The sequence below is a fragment of the Bos grunniens genome, chromosome 5 (assembly GCF_055505025.1).
Source record: "Bos grunniens cultivar Pamir isolate PY7600 chromosome 5, Bosgru_T2T1.0, whole genome shotgun sequence".
NCBI lineage: Eukaryota > Metazoa > Chordata > Mammalia > Artiodactyla > Bovidae > Bos > Bos grunniens.
The window spans coordinates 25163124-25180802 of record NC_141169.1 but is presented as its reverse complement, the minus strand read 5'-3'; the positions used below and the strand labels follow the sequence as shown (position 1 = coordinate 25180802).

General features: G+C 42.8%; 2 protein-coding genes across 12 annotated transcripts in view; one reads left to right on the top strand and one right to left on the bottom strand.

Moving 5' to 3' along the window:
* Positions 1 to 17679, top strand: part of TMCC3 (transmembrane and coiled-coil domain family 3) — a 288800-nt gene that overhangs the window by 157881 nt on the left and 113240 nt on the right. The window lies entirely within an intron of this gene.
* Positions 10378 to 16775, bottom strand: LOC147371426 (uncharacterized). Its single transcript, XM_086399083.1, is given in 3 exon segments — positions 10378 to 13586; positions 15923 to 16002; positions 16395 to 16775. Coding segments are annotated over 2 exon segments (1578 nt in total). The 5' UTR covers positions 15969 to 16002; positions 16395 to 16775; the 3' UTR covers positions 10378 to 12054.

Below are 17679 nucleotides of genomic sequence, written 5' to 3'. Positions count from 1 at the left end.
AATAAAAATGTTTTAAAATCTAAACCAAAATCTAGACTTTTAGTATTACATTTGAGTGGTATTCTTGTCTCATAAATTACTATTACTAGTAGAGCCTAAAACATGTTCCTGTTACCACCCATACTTCCTTTTCCAAAGTAATCTTGACTCTCTTAAAAGTTATAGCTCATCCTAAATTATTGAGTAAAGATTTTTATTCGCAGTGTGAAGAATCTAGTGCTGTCTTAACTGATTTGTTTTACAGTAGTTTAAGATACCCCAGGGAATTCCCTGGCATAAGATTCCACTCTTTCACTGCTGAGAGCTGGGGTTCAATCCCTGGTCAGGGAACTAACATCCCATAAGCTGTGTGGTACAACCAAAAAAAAAAATACGCCAAACAGAACTTATTAAAATGCACTGTAAATAAGGATATAGGGTGGAAAAAATATTTTAAGGAGAATTTTGTCCTTCAACTTGATTTCATTAATTTATGTCATGTCTCCTTCCAGCTGTATTTAAAGTACCTAGATTTCTTCGTAGAATGTGTGCTGAGCATAAAAATGTGTTTATACACATGAACAAACCAGCTGTATCATTGTACTACCTCCAAGGTAATAATGATTTATAGGTAACAGAATGTATATATCCAGAAACACTCACAATCTCTGAACTAGAGGCCTTATCTTTAACAAGTGAATGAAATGATTCAAAGGCATCTTCCTAGTCAATAGAAAACTATGTGGTCATGTTGTTCAGATCAGGGCGTAGAGCTTGAGAAAAAGAGCTGACTATAACTAGCAGAATTCTCAAGTAAATAAAGCTTCATGTAATCACACACAGCCCAATAGAAAGGGGAAAAGAGTAAAGGGGTGGGGAGAGGGGAGGGGTTTATAGGTCGCCTGCTCTTTGCCCAGCACTGAGCTTGAGTGCTGACTGTGCACTGCCTCATTTAGTAGGCTGCAAGCATGGATATAATGTTTAGGTGGTAGTTTGATCTGAATATTTCCAAGTAAGTCAGTCCTATTCCTGACGTGGCTCTCACCAGCTGCATCCTGGGGGCAGCCATTCTGTAGATCTTTCAGTTATGGGATTAGTTGTTAGATCCCAGACTTTCCCTCCTCCCACCGCATCTCTGTACTCCATCAGCCACTGATTAAACCATGAGCCACAGTCAGGGTGGGGAGGGCTCAGAATTGTTTGAAAAGGTCTACCAGATGCCTCAGATTTCATAGCCAGAGTCATGGGCAGTATATTGTCTTCATTTCCCTAACATGTGTCTGTCTCTTTCCAAAAAGGATTTGATCTTCCAATAGGATGATGTGTGTCACAAGACATTTCACAAGAGGGAGAGCCTTAGGATCTCCACACAGAAGGGCAACTTGTGAAAAAGCAAGCAAGACAGTGAGAAAAGAGAGAACGTGACCTCCCCCTCCCACCGTGTGGACAGAGGCAAAGGCAGTGGGGGAGAAAGCCTGAGGACAGTTCATGAGAGTGGAGCTCCTGAAATGGCTTTAGTGATGAAAATTGGTGGTGTATGTGAAGGGCCAGCCCTTGGCTGATTATCTCAAGAAGCCTTCTTGTGTTCAGAATTCAAGACAAGTTTCCTTAAAAAATTTTGCGTGTGTCACTTGCTCAGTCATGTCTGACTCTTTATGAACCCATGGACAGAGGAGCCTGGAGGCCTGAATCCATGGACTACAGCCTGCCAGGCTCCTCTGTCCATGGAATTCTCTAGGCAAGAATACTGCAGTGGGTAGCCATTCCCTTCTCCAAGGAACTTCCTGACTCAGGGATTGAACCCTGGTCTCTCGCATTGCAGGCAGATTTACCTTCTGAGCCATGAGGAAAGCGCTACAGAACCTTGTGCCTGGTCAATTCCATACCTGTTACTGGCATGCTTGGCTACACCCTAAATGTCAGCCTCTCTTGTTGTTCAGCCCTCATTGATTTTCCCAGTCCCTTACCACTGTTCCTGAACCTCCCACAAAGTCCCAGACAGGGGCCCTGGGCTAAGTCTGACCCTCTGCACACTCCACCTTTATTCCCACATAGCAACCACTGGCAAGAGCCAAGAGTCTCCCTGAGAGGGGAGATATGCTCTCCTGTTCGCCAAAGTCCCTACCACTGTCTGTTGCTCCCCAGGCCTGATGAATGTGTCAGATGAATGTGTTCAGTTTGTGCAAATTCATAGAAATTTTAATTTTGTGTATTATTTGCATATGTTATATTTAAGTTTTTTAAAAAATTAAAAAGCAGAATCTTGGTTTCCCCCTGCAAACCTGATGCAATAGACATTATTTTCCCCCATTTTGTAGCTGAGGCTGTGAGGATGTGGAAGAATCAAGCAAATTGTTCATTATTGTGTAGCTGGTGTATGGGCTAGGAATCATACCCAAATGGTCTGTGCTTCTGACTAACGTGATTTATTTCCTCCCAAGAGAGGCATCTGGCACCCTTTTCAAACAATCTGGGACCCTCCACACATTTCCAGATTTTCAGAGACACATTTACACTGTTTCTATGATGTGCTATGGTAGATTAACGGTGCTACGGTAGGTAAATTCCTTGAAACTCCTCCTGTTGAGACATGGGATTGAATTCTCCTCCTCCCCTTGAACTTGTGCTGGCTTTAATGATTTCCTTAATTGGTAGAGTGAAGAAGAAATGACACCGTGTGATATACAAGGTGAACTGTAAGAAGACTTGCGGCTTCTGCCTTGGCTTCTTTGAATACTGACTCTTAGAAACCATGCTATAAGGAAGCCCAAGACACCAAATCAAGAGGCCCCCACGGAAAGGAAATAAGGATGCTGGTTAGTGAGTGCCAGCTTACCAACCACGTGAGTGAGTCATGTGCAAGTGGATCCTGTAGCCTCCATTGAGTGACCCCAGTTGATGCCACATGGAGCACAGAAGAGATGTCCCCACTGAACACTGCCCAAGTTGCAGAGTTCATGAGCAGCATAAATGACTATTTCTGTTTTAAACCACTAAATTTTGGCATGGTATGACCGGAGCACCTGCCAACTTTAACCAATATAAACCAGAATCAAATGTAAGGTCAATAAAGTATTGTTTTCTTTTTTAAATTTATTTGTTAATCAGAGGAAAATTACAATGTTGTGTTGGTTTCTGCTGTACAACAACATGAATCAGTCATAATTATATACACATATCCTCTCCCTCTTGTGTGTCATTTTCTTTAGTTTGGGGCTTCCCTGGTGGCTCAGAGGTTAAAGCATCTGCTTGCAATGCAGGAGACCTGTGTCCAATGCCTGGGTCAGGAAGATCCCCTGGAGAAGGAAATAGCAACCCACTCCAGTGTTCTTGCCTGGAGAATCCCATGGACAGGGGAGCCTGGTGGGCTATAGTCCATGGGGTCACAAAGAGTCGGACACGACTGAGTGACTTCACTTCACTTCAGTGCTATTACAGGAAGTCTTCTAGAAGAAGAAACTTAACTCTTAATTCAAATCATACCTGAAAATAATCCCAGAAATTATTTTTGCACAGTTAAAATGTTTTTCCCCTCTATCCTCTCTCAAGCAAATATCAAAGACCACCTACCTTAGTACAGATTTACTGACTAAATTGAAATCTAGTAAGTAAAAATACATTTGTTGGTGGAATGTCAAGAAAGTACCATCAGAAAAATTACAGAAACTAAGTCAATGTAACAGATTCACAGTTTAAGTGAATCTATTAGTTGCTGGAAATTAGGTACAAGTATTACACAGTCTAGAGTTGGTTACTCACATTAAATAAAAGGGCAGAAGAATAAAATCTGTTATTTTTGTTCAGGGCTGCTCACTCACCTAAGACATTTGTTTGGCAATAATTTTCCCAACCAGGCAGCACAATTACAATGGGTGTGTTCCACCAGACCTGGCCAGCGCAGTTGGGGAATGACTGATGATCAGGGTGTTGTGTTTACTTTAAAGGGAAATCAGAGGATTATTGCTCCCATTTCTCCTGAACCTTTTCCAATTTGCACTTCCTGTACTTAGTATGGAAGATAAGCAAGGAGAGGAAGGAATGCCCTTGAATGCATGACTGATGATGAAATACCTATTAGAAACTTGGTGGGTCTAGGGAAACTTAAGATGGCCATGATATATAGTTGAATGAAAAAAAGCAGGCAGACAGAAGGTATTGTGTCAAGCAATCTGATAAATAGATGGATGAATAAAAGATAGTGGGTTAGAAAGAGAGTTGTTTTTAGAAAGGCTGATAGGATCTATTCTGTTAGATGAGGGATGCTGCTCAACTCTACAACTCTGGTGAAAAAGCAGCCACAGACAACACAAGCAAGCGGATGTGGCTGTGTGCCAGTGAAAACTTATGTATGGAAATTGAAACCTGAGTGCATGTAATTTTCATATGCCACTAAATACTCCTCTTCTTTTGACTTATTTCAACTATTGAAAAAAATGTAAAAACAATTTCTTAGCTCACAGGCTGTACATAAACAGGTGGCAGGCTGGTTTGACCCTTGGGCCATAGTTTGCAGACCTCCCTCGTCCTTTGGGTGGGGGAGGAGTTGAAGGAAGAGGGTGGGAGGTAGGGGTAGGTGGGAGAGGAAATGACTTGCTTTTCACTTTCTAAACTTTTATATCTGGGGAACTTTTAAGACCAAATCTGTATATATGTCTTTTTCCTCTCCCCACTCCAGTACTCTTGCCTGGAAAATCCCATGGACAGAGGAGCCTGGTGGGCTGCAGTCCATGGGGTCACTAAGAGTCGGACACAACTGAGCGACTTCACTTTTCACTTTCATGCATTGGAGAAGGAAATGGCAACCCACTCCAGTGTCCTTGCCTGGAGAATCCCAGGGACGGGGGAGCCTGGTAGGCTATGGGGTCACAAAGAGTTGGATACAACTGAGTGACTTCACTTTCTTTCTTTCTTTCCTATGAACCAAGCATTGTTCTAGGCCCTGGAGATAACTGGAGTGAACATAGCAAAGTTCCTATTCTACGGAGCCAATATTCTTTGTTGAATCTGATATTGCCCTGTTCATCTGAATTGATGTTTTCCTTCAGAGAAAGCAGATGAGGTTTGTGTCACAAGTCAAATCTGATGACTGTTAGTGGCTGCTTGGGATAGCATGTTAGGAGAATTTCTGGGGACTGGCTAGAAGGAGGACCCTCTTCCATGACTCATTTGGGGAGAAGAATGTGAGAGCAATGGGCCACATCTGTGTTATCCTTTATGTAGACTGTGAATTGTGGCAACGTGGGGTGGGAGTGGGGGGTACAGAGGGGAGTGTGATGTGGTGATGGTGGAATAGATACAGATTTAGTGTCAACAGGATTCAAATTAATTTCTCTTCTTTCTTAAAAATTTTAATTAATTTTGACTTAGAGGAGGATAACAGAAGATTCGTAAGTGTTTTATTATTGGCCTTAAACAGATGTAGGATGTTTCCCTCGTGGCTCAGATGATAAAGAATCTGTTGGCAACGCAGGAGACCCAGGGTTGATCCTTCAATTAGGAAGGTCCCTTGGACAAGGGAATGGCTGTCCATGCCAGTGTTCTTGCCTGGAAAATTCCATGGACAGAGGAGCCTGGCAGGCTGTAGTCCATGGGTTTAGGCCACCAGGCTCCTCTGTCCATGGGTTCACAAAGAGTCAGACATGACTGAGTCACTAACACTTTCACTTCACTTTCAACAGATGTAGAAAGAAGGCATCTATGAAATGACAGAAGATTTTAAGATCCTTAATATATATTGTATATGATTTTTGAAACATGAAGGTAATAATACTTCTTTGTGCTGTGCTTATTTGCTCAGTCATGTCTGACTCTTTGCAACCCCATGGACTATAGCCCACCAGGCTCCTCTGTCCATGGGGATTCTGCAGCAAGAATACTGGACTGGGCTGCCATGCCCTTCTCCAAGGGATCTTCCCAACCCAGCGATCGAACCCTGGTCTCCCGCACTGCAGGCAGATTCTTTACCATCTGAGCCACCAGAGAAGCCCAAGAATACTGGAGTGGGTAGCCTATCCCTTCTCCAGGGGAATTTCCCAACCCAGGAATCGAACTGGGGTCTATTGCATTGCTGGCAGATTCTTTACCAGCTGAGCTACCTGGGAAGCCCTAATACTTCTTTCAGTTCAGTTCAGTTCAGTCGCTCAGTCGTGTCCAACTCTTTGCGACCCCATGAACTGCAGCATGCCAGGCCTCCCTGTCCATCACCAACTCCCAGAGTTCACTCAAACTCATGTCCATTGAGTCGGTGATGCCATCCAGCCATCTCATCCTGTCATCCTCTTCTCCTCCTGCCCCCAATCCCTCCCAGCATCAGAGTCTTTTCCAATGAGTCAATTCTTTGCATGAGGTAGCCAAAGTATTGGAGTTTCAGCTTTAGCATCAGTCCTTCCAAAGAAATCCCAGGGCTGATCTCCTTCAGAATGGACTGGTTGGATCTCCTTGCAGTCCAAGGGACTCTCAAGAGTCTTCTCCAACACCACACTTCAAAAGCATCAATTCTTTGGTGCTCAGCCTTCTTCACAGTCCAACTCTCACATCCATACATGACCACTGGAAAAACCATAGCCTTGACTAGATGGACCTTTGTTGGCAAAGTAATGTCTCTGCTTTTGAATATGCTATCTAGGTTGGTCATAACTTTCTTTCCAAGGAGTAAGCGTCTTTTAATTTCATGGCTGCAATCACCATCTGCAGTAATACTTCTTTAGGATTAATTAAATGTTGTATGAACAATGACATGATGCTGATCAATTTTAAAGAATGTCATCACTTTTACAAAAGTGTTTTTTCCAACTTTATGCGGTTGTGAAATTGTAGATTCCCTATAGCTCCCTAAGGAAACCTTTATCTTCAGATGAAGGTCTAAGACTTCTGGTGCCATAGCTATTCACAGAACACTTTGAGAAGGCATCAACCTATTCTTTTTGCACAAGTGAATTCAGTAGGTGTAAGATATTTTATTCATAATTAAAGACAAAAAAAATCAGGGTACTTGATTTAAAAAATAATAGTTTTTATTTTAGTTTTCAGTATGTGTCGTGTATACATGTATGTACAGTTGACCCTTGATTTAAACTGCAGAAGTCCACTTAGATGCATATTTTTTTCCAATAAATATACAGTTGGCCCCTCAGTATTCTTGGGCTTCCATCTGTGAATAAGGGGGGCCGATGGTACTAAGCCATTTTCTATAAGGGACTTGAACATCCTTGGATTTTGGTCTATACAGAGCTCCTGGAACCAATCCGAGGGATAAAGGTATTTCTATTTTAGTTGACTAACAGGTTAGTTGTCTTTTGGACTCATTAAAGAATTCATTCTTACATAGAAAGCACAGTCAACAGATCAGTGTGGGCTTTTCTATCCACGAGAAGCAGCCCCAGATGAATCTCTCTTCTGCCTCTTCTTTGTGGTGTAGCTCACGAGGCCCGAGTTTACTCTTAAAACGAGGGAAATACCTACCTTGGAAGATTGTTTTAAGAGTTGCTTACTCGTCTTCATAACTATTGTCTCCTCAAAATCATTATTATTAATAGTAACATTTATTGAACATGTATTCTGTCCTGTTGGCCACTTGACAGTATTATCTCGTTTAGTTCTCTCAATAACCCTACAAGGTGGGTCCTATAATTGTTCTCATTTTACAGATGAAAAACTGGGGTGCCGAGGGGTTACAAGTCTGCTCAAAGCTACACAGCACATGATGACAGAGTGTGTGAAAGTCCCTGCACCAGACCTGCTGCATCCCAGGTGCTCACTGCATGTTGAGGGAACCACCAGCCCTGTAGGCGGTGTGTTTATAGGTGGATTGGTAAAGCCCATTCATTCTTGTTCTTCCTCCAGGCCTCCTAAGGTTACATATTCCCTTAGGATATGTCTAATAGTGTCTTTCTTTTTCATTTACTGTGAGGGCTTTAGGTTGGGTCTTTGACAAGACTATAGTATTAGCTAGAGTCCAAATAGGACATAATTTGAAGAGAATTAATAAAGAAAGTCCTTATAAAGGTGGAGAGAAAACGCAGGACATGTGCAGGGCTACTTCAGGCTGATTGCTGCCCTAGAGCTGAAGAGGAAGGGAGTGGTCGCCAGAACCGAGGACAGAGACCGTACGCAGGGAGCTGCCTGGCCAGAGCTATGCCTTCTGGTCAAAAGATGCAGCCAGCTTGCAGGGAGCCGCAGAGAAGGAGACTGCTGTAATGACTCTCCCAGCCTCCCTCTTCTTTTCCGCTTCCTGCCAGTGTTGCCCCACGGTGAACCTGCCTGGAGGTTCTTGCTGCAGCCTGTGTGGGCTGAGCTCCCAGGAAAGGTACAGTAGATCCTTGAGGGGCAGCTGGAAGACCCTCAACACCAGTCCCATCCCTGGTGTGACTGGGAAATGGGGAGGAGGATTGCAGACTCAGCTTCTCACACTGCTTGGTATTTCTGCGGGTTCCAACGTTCTTGGCTCCAACTGTGTAATAGGTACAACGTTCATGGCTCCAGCTGTGTAACAGGTAGAGCCACCAGGTCGACAGTCACAAGTTACTTTTTATAAGTGCACACGTAGGAGAGTCTGTGGCCATGATTTAATTGGAGGACAAAGAATTGGACTGGTATATCCACAGAGCCTGTGAAGCCTGTTCACCATCTCAGCCAGAACTCTTCAAAGTCTCAGTTCACTGTTTCATAAGCTGGACATAGTAAAATACTCTTCTCAGAGATGAGTGAGGCTTCAACTAGTCAAAGTCAGTTCATTTTGTGAGATTTCTCATGGAGATAAGTTTTATTATGATGAGCATCAGATGCATTAGTAATTAGACATAAATCTTTTTCATTTTGATTGGAGATAAAAGTGCCCTTGACTTCAGTTTGTTAATTATGTGGCTGATTATGGACTATCATGTCTTAGAGGTTCATTTGGGAGGTTAGCAGCTTGACTTGAAAGGTTATAGGGGTTTTTCTCTGACCTTTGTGTGTGTTAGAAGGTCTCAGGCATGTTGACCAGGATAATAATGATTGTAATAGTACAGACAGTTTCTACCAAGAATCAACCACTTGAAACAAATGTCTAAACCCTCCTTTGTTATTGTACTCTATGTTCCAATGGTGAAAATCCAGAATAAATTTTTGTAATATAAATGGAATGTGTAAGACTCTGTCATGTCGTATCTATCAAGTATCTTCAAGTTTAGACAGCATATTGGTAACTGTGTGGAATAACTGGAACTAATCTCATATTACTTGTGGGAATGTAAATTGGTTCAGTCAGTTTGAAAAATCAGCAGTTTCCACTAAAGTCATGCCTATACCTAGCCATTGAACAGCAGCTCCACTCCTAAATAAACATATATGAAAAATGACTGCATGTGTTCACTGGGAGGGAAGGGAAAAATAATTTTCTGGGTTCTTAGCTGAGACTCCCCATAATAAAAAGACAAATGAATGGGAGAAAAATGAATCTAATTACATACAGGAATCCACAAGATATGAGAATCAAAGGCAGCCATGCAGTTAGGCTTGTACCCTATCCTGAGATAAGGAAAGGGACAGGAATCTGGAGCTTCAGAGGAGAGGAACCCACACAGAACTGTAAGAAAGAAAGGCAAGCATTTGGTAAACAAACGTTTGTCCTGCATTGCAGATTAAGTCTAATGAAGAAGTTGGTAACGACTGTGTTCTTAGTACAGTCCCCCTTCCTACTTTTAGGCAGTTAGGGGAGAAGGAAAAACTTTTCCTGTTGCTGGATCTTGTTTGCCTTCAGCTCAAAATGACCCACATGGCGAAGTGGCACATTTTGGGGTGGCCTGTTCTGCCCTCCTTCATCACCAAAAGACATGAACAATGGTGTTATACCAGCCTTATTTCTAATAGCTCCAAGCTAGCCACCCAAATGGACATCAACAGGGAAATGGATAGACGAATTGTGGCACTTTCATGTAGTAAAATATTTCATAGCAATGAAAATGATGAGCTAATTTTAAAAATGATCCAATGACGCATGCAAAAGCATGACTGCATCTCAAAGGTATTATGTTGGGCAAAAGAAGCCAGGCACGAAAGGAGTACCTGTATGAAGTTCACGCTCAGTCACTCAGTCACGTCCCACTCTTTCTGACCCCAGGGACTGCAGCCTGCCAGGCTCCTCTGTCCATGGGATTTTTCCTGGCAAGAACACTGGAATGGGTTGCCAGTTCCTCCTCCAGGGGATCTTCCTGACCCAGGGATTAAACCTGAGCCCCCTGCCCTGGCAGACAAATTCTTTACCACTGAGCCACCTGGGAAGCCCTGTATGAAGTTCAGAGACAGGTAAAGTTAACTGATGGTGATTAAAAAAAGAAAATCTCTTGTTCCAGGGGGGGATGGGGAGGTATTCTTGGGAAGTTCATGCTCAAAAGAGCTAAACACTCCAGTGGCTTTCCGGAAAGGGTTTTTTAAGACAGTGTGAGAGGGAGGCTCGTGAGATGGATGATCAGATTGTGTTCAGTTCTCTAACCACAATAGTGGTTAATAGTGAGGTAACAGGGTGATGTTTTGGAAATATCGATCATCAGCTTTTCTGATTTTAATCAATCTGGGATCTGCATGCTGTTGGTCAGCATGCAGTTAACTTCTTTCACCTGGCCGGGGTTTTAGTATCTATAAAACAACTCAAAGATATGGCTCAAGATATTATCTATAGCCCTTAAGGAGGAACTAAAGATCCTTGATTTTGTTTTTTAGTTAAACTATCATAATTTTGTCTTGTTTGATTTCCTTTGGTTTATTCTGATTCTGTAACTTTTCTGAGCCTAGGAGGCTAAAGGTTTTTTTTACAGGGAAGAGGCTAGGGACATGGGGAGGCGCGATGAGAGGCCTGTCCCCAGGAAGATCCCATGGGGTCCTGCTTGGCTTTATGACTTAGTAAAATCCTATAGACATCATTAAGAACAGATGTACGTGTTTATCCATAAGGATGTTTGTTTCAGTGCCCTTTGTAATATTGAGCATTTGGAAACAATCCAGTGTTTCCAGAGCATATTGGTAAATATACTTTGTAATAATGTGCAGCTATTTGAACAACATGGTGGGGAAAGGGCCTATATTTATAGTCATGTGTGTTTCTACTAAGAAAACCAGACAGACACAGTAAAGACTACAGGAAACTGTGTTAGTTGACTCAAAAAGTAGCTGTAGTGATGATGAAGACATTTGCAATGTATCAGTTCAGTTCAGTTCAGTCACTCAGTTGTGTCCGACTCTTTGCAACCCCATGAATCGCAGCACGCCAGGCCTCCCTGTGCATCACCAACTCCCGGAGTTCACTCAGACTCACATCCATCAACTCAGTGATGCCATCCAGCCATCTCATCCTCTGTCGTCCCCTTCTCCTCCTGCCCCCAGTCCCTCCCAGCATCAGAGTCTTTTCCAATGAGTCAACTCTTCGCATGAGGTGGCCAAAGTACCGGAGTTTCAGCTTTAGCATCATTCCCTCCAAAGAAATCCCAGGATGGATCTCCTTTAGGATGGACTGGTTGGATCTCCTTGCAGTCCAAGGGACTCTCAAGAGTCTTCTCCAACACCACAGTTCAAAAGCATCAATTCTTCAGTGCTCAGCTTTCTTCACAGTCCAGCTCTCATATCCATACCTCACATCCATACATGACCACTGGAAAAACCATAGCCTTGACTAGACGGACCTTTGTTGGCAAAGTAATGTCTCTGCTTTTCAATATGCTATCTAGGATGGTCATAACTTTTCTTCCAAGGAGTAAGCGTCTTTTAATTTCATGGCTGCAGTCACCATCTGCAGTGATTTTGGAGCCCCCCAAAATAAAGTCTGACACTGTTTCCACTGTTTCCCCATCTATTTCCCATGAAGTGATGGGACCAGATGCCATGATCTTTGTTTTCTGAATGTTGAGCTTTAAGCCAACTTTTTCCCTCTCCTCTTTCACTTTCATCAAGAGGCTTTTGAGTTCCTCTTCACATAAGGGTGGTGTCATCTGTATATCTGAGGTTATTGATATTTCTCCTGGCAATCTTGATTCCAGCTTGTACTTCTTCCAGCCTAGCGTTTCTCATGATGTACTCTGCATATAAGTTAAATAAGCAAGGTGATTATATACAGCCTTGACGTACTCCTTTTCCTATTTGGAACCAGTCTGTTGTTCCATGTCCAGTTCTAACTGTTGCTTCCTGACCTGCATACAGATTTCTCAAGAGGCAGGTCAGGTGGTCTGGTATTCCCATCTCTTTCAGAATTTTCCACAGTTTATTGTGATCCATACAGTCAAAGGCTTTGGCATAGTCAATAAAGCAGAAATAGATGTTTTTCTGGAACTCTCTTGCTTTTTCCATGATCCAGCGGATGTTGGCAATTTGATCTCTGGTTCCTCTGCCTTTACTAAAACCAGCTTGAACATCTGGAAGTTCATGGTTAACATATTGCTGAAGCCTGTTTTGGAGAATTTTGAGCATTACTTTACTAGCGTGTGAGATGAGTGCAATTGTGTAGTAGTTTCAGCATTCTTTGGCATTGCCTTTCTTTGGGATTGGAATGAAAACTGACCTTTTCCAGTCCTGTAGCCACTGCTGAGTTTTCCAAATTTGCTGGCATATTGAGTAGAGCACTTTCACAGCATCATCTTTCAGGATTTGAAATAGCTCCACTGGAATTCCATCACCTCCACTAGCTTTGTTCATAGTGATGCTTTCTAAGGCCCACTTGACTTCACATTCCAAGATGTCTGGCTCTAGGTGAGTGATCACACCATCATGATTATCTGGGTCATGAAGATCTTTTTTGTACAGTTCTTCTGTGTATTCTTGCCGCCTCTTCTTAATATCTTCTGTTTCTGTTAGGGCCATACCATTTCTGTCCTCTATCAAGCCCATCTTTGCATGAAATGTTCCCTTGGTATCTCTAATTTTCTTGAAGAGATCTCTAGTCTTTCCCATTCTGTTGTTTTCCTCTATTTCTTTGCATTGATCGCTGAGGAAGGCTTTCTTATCTCTTCTTGCTATTCTTTGGAACTCTGCATTCAGATGCTTGTATATTTCCTTTTCTCCTTTGCTTTTCACTTCTCTTCTTTTCACAGCTATATGTAAGGCCTCCTCAGACAGCCATTTTGCTTTTTTGCATTTCTTTTCCATGGGGATGGTCTTGATCCCTGTCTCTTGTACAATGTCACGAACCTCCGTCCATAGTTCATCAAGCACTCTGTCTATCAGATCTAGTCCCTTAAATCTATTTCTCACTTCCACTGTATAATCATAAGGGATTTGATTTAGGTCATACCTGAATGGTCTAGTGGTTTTCTCTACTTTCTTCAATTTAATTCTGAATTTGGCAATAAGGCGTTCATGATCTGGACCACAGTCAGCTCCCGGTCTTGTTTTTGTTGACTGTATAGAGCTTCTCCATCTTTGGCTGCAAAGAATATAATCAATCTGATTTCGGTGTTGGCCATCTGGTGATGTCCATGTGTAGAGTCTTCTCTTGTGTTGTTGGAAGAGGGTGTTTGCTATGACCAGTGCATTTTCTTGGCAAAACTCTATCAGTCTTTGCCATGCTTCATTCCATATTCCAAGGCCAAATTTGCCTGTTACTTCAGGTGTTTCTTGACTTTCTACTTTTGCATTCCAGTCCCCTATAATGAAAAGGAAGTGGTCAAACAGGCGATGGCAAGAGTGAAAGTCGACATTCTACGAATCAGCGAACTAAAATGGACTGGAATGGGTGAATTTAACTCAGATGACCATCATATCTACTACTGCGGGCAGGAATCCCTTAGAAAAAATGGAGTAGCCATCATGGTCAACAAAAGAGTCCGAAATGCAGTACTTGGATGCAATCTCAAAAACAACAGAATGATTTCTGTTCGTTTCCAAGGCGAACCATTCAATATCACAGTAATCCAAGTCTATGCCCCAACCAGTAACACTGAAGAAGCTGAAGTTGAAGAGTTCTATGAAGACCTACCAGACCTTTTTGCAATGTATACATTGAATCAAATTGATAGATGAAAATATAATAGATATTGATTATGTATTATTCACCTCCCTGGAAGAAACATACTGTAAATTTTATGTTTATTCCTAAAGTCTATTTATTCTCATATTCTTTGGTTTGGCCTTCAATTTACTTTCTATTCTTCTGACTTAGACTCAGCAAATGAAATCTTGTCTGTGGCCTGAAATAGCAGTTTTCCTTTTCAGCAATTGCTGGTTAAAAAAACCCTAAGCGTGTAAGAGAGGGTGTTAATGTAAGTACAGAGACTGGGAGCTAAACGGTAAGGCTGTGTGGAAGAGAAAGCTGTTGAATAAAGTTGAAGGCTGAAAACATCCCATAATAAAATCCTACTCTGTTTTTAGTAACCATGAAATGTCTTTTTAGAGTTGTCTCTAAGAAACCCACTGGGAAACACCCAGATTGTCTAAAATTTAGTATCTCCAATGGAAATAACATTACCTGCCAATTAATTGTCATGGTATAACATTATTCAAATTAGGAACTGTGGTGGCTCAGATGGTAAAGAATCTGCCTGCAGTGTGGGAGACCTGGGTTGGATCCCTGAGTCGGGAAGATCCCCTGGAAAAGGAAATGGCAACCCCCTCCAGTATTCTTGCTGGGAAAATGCCATGGACAGAGGTGCCTGGTGGGCTACAGTCCATGGGGTCACAAAGAATTGGACATGACTGAGCGACTAACACAAGATTACATAAAGTTCTTTCAAGAAAGAGATCCTCGAAAATTTATTTCTGTCTTTTCTTCTTCTGGCCAAAGGAAGAATTAAGTCAGTGACTTTGGTGGTTCCTTATTTTGAACAGTGCATATCAGAAATTGTGCACTATCATTTTTAAAAGCTTTCTTCAGTTAGCCAAGAATCTTTGAAAGAGGGTAATTTTTTCATTGGGGAAAGGAAGAAGCACTTTATTGTCAAGGTTGCTTTATATTTAGCCTTTTTAAAAACTTCTTGGCCTCAATTTCTGTATCTACCAAATGGAAATAACAGTGCTACAACATCTTATTGGTATTAGATGAATTAAATGGTGTCTGGAATGAGGCAAGTGCTAATAAATAGTAACTGTATATTTCTGTATACACATACATAACAGCACACAGATATAGCTCTGTGTCCAGGAGTCTTTATCTTAGTTTTTCATCTCCTATATTTGGCTATATTTGGCTCACACCTATATTTGGCTCACAACTATATTTGCTCACACTAGGCCCCATAATTTTTGATTGAAGCCCCCCCCCCCTTTTTTGGTTTGTCATATATAGCAGAAAAAAAAACTTTAGTGACTCATTTTATCCTTCAGGCCACAGCAACCTGGGGTTTCAGTAGAATTATAAACATCTCCTAGAAAAACTTAACATGACAAGAGCAGATCTAACCCCTTCCAAAACTCCCCTTTTTATTCAAAAGGACTTTTGTGGTGCCCAGGCTTTCTGCCTCCTTCATTCATGCATCCCATAAATATTTACTGAACAGTAATTATAACTTGTACACATAGGTAGATGCTGGAGACATTGTGAACAAAACAAGAAAAGGCCTTTGCCGTCATTCATGAGATTTATTCTGCTGGGGGTGTCCCCAGCTATCATTTCTTCTGCTCCAGTGTTTACCAAGCAATTCTCACCTCCCCGACCCCCTCGCCGCACCCCAACTGTTGGGGAGAGCAGCCTCTTGCTTCAGCGGGCACAGCTGTTCTCTGAGCAGTGGGCTTTGAAGCCTTCCTCCTCCTCAGCTTTGCTGGACTTCTGAACAGGTCAATGGTTATGTAGTCCAGACTGCATCTGGAACCCTCTCTCCAGAACTCCGTTGAAATGAACTTATTGTTGCACAGTCTTGGCCCCAGGCTTGAAAAATATCCCCCACACAAATACCAGCTTATCTGAGGCGTGTCCACATGATTTACTAGCACCCTTTTGCCTTACAGAGATGGGAAAGGAATACCAGGGGAATGTGTCAGCTCCTACCGGCAGGCACCGGAGATATTTTCAGGGAAGGGTAAGGCGTTCCCATCCAGAGTCTCTTCAGATTCTTGAAACTGCAAGGACTGTGCAAAGACAAAAAGCAAAAGTAAACACTAAAACTGTGAATGAAGAATGAACACAAAGAGGGGATATCCTTCTATGGAAATAAGCTTTCCTGCAGAGGAGAAAAACAAGAACCTGATGAAAAATCTGTCAGCCTGGACTAATAAGTGGAGCCCAGACTCTGCACCGTGCCTCCCGCATCCCCAGTTCTCTGCTAAAACACTTTGTTTTTAAATGGAAATTAATGTTTGGTAGCTGAGGGACTGACGTCGTTGACGCCGGTTCCATTGTGGAGCGGAGACACAAACAAACAACAAATGAGAAGATTATTCTGAGAGTGGGTTAAGCAGACCGTGAGAGGGGCAGTAAAGTGACGGGGAAAACCAAGCAAATTCTGTGAAGTCTGGCTCACCTGTAGAGGCAGCTTGAATTGAGAAGGTCCTTGCACGGAGTCCCTGGTGGCTCAGAGGTTAAAGCGTCTGCCTGGAATGTGGGAGACCTGGTGGCTCAGAGGTTAAAGCGTCTGCCTGGAATGCGGGAGACCTAGGTTCGATCCCTGGATCGGGAAGATCCCCTGGAGAAGGAAAATGGCACCACACTCCAGTACTCTTGCCTGGAGAATCCCATGGAGGGAGGAGCCTGGTAGGCTACACCCCATGGGGTCCCAAAGAGTTGAAAGGACAGAGCGACTTCACTTTCACTTTCCCCTGAGTTCGGCATTTGTTCGCCCCAAATGTCATTTGTTCAGTATCCAAGCCTCTTACCCGGTGCTGGGCTCTGGGGACTCAGTGGGGGTTGGGGTGGGGGAGGAGCCAAAATCCGTCCAGCCCTTCCCACTCCCCCCCCAACCCCCACCGCCTTGGAACTCCCTCCCAGCGCTGGGAAGTCGGGGAGCCAGATTCACTTTGAGGTCTTTCCAGCTCCTGGGCTCGCTGTCCCCCTGTTGGGGTTTTATTTGTACTTTTGTGTGTGTTAAGTACTAATAGTCGCTTGAGTTTGACTCTCTGCGACCCTATGGACTGTAGCCTGCCAGGCTCTTCTGTTCATGGGATTCTCCCAGGCAAGAATACTGGAGTGGGCAAGATCTCCCCCCCCCACCCAGGGATCCAACTGGGGGGTCTCCTGCATTGCAGGCAGATTCTTTACTGCTGGCACCACCTTCAAACCCTGTTGTGGTTTTGTTTTTATTTGTACTTTTAATCCTGGCTAAAATCTTTATTTCTGCTGTGGAATTCCACTTTTCCTTTGATCTTGGAAGCAGCTTTGGGCCACAGTGTTCTTCGGACCCAGAGAACCATATTCTCAAGTGATATGACTGATTCTACCGTTTGTTTCCAGCGTCAGTATTTTTCCCCCTTACCCTCTGAATGAGTTTCTTTCTAAGCTCTGATTGATGCTTTCTCCTCCCAGATATTTTCTCAAGTCCTCCCAAGATTTTCTCTGCTCCCCAAGACAGACACAAAAGCCACCTCCTTTCAAACCAAACTCAGTATAAACTGAAATGAAAGCAGGAAAAGAATTACTGAAGGTGCTCCAGAATTTTGACTTTTCTCATTCTAAAATCAAATTCTGTTTGAAAGGCAGGGACAGGTTTACAGGAGAACATGATAAAATGAAGGTCCTTATGTTTGATTCAGAGAACTCTAATGCAGAGGCTATAGAAGAACCGTAAATAAACATGATTATGAAAACTTTAA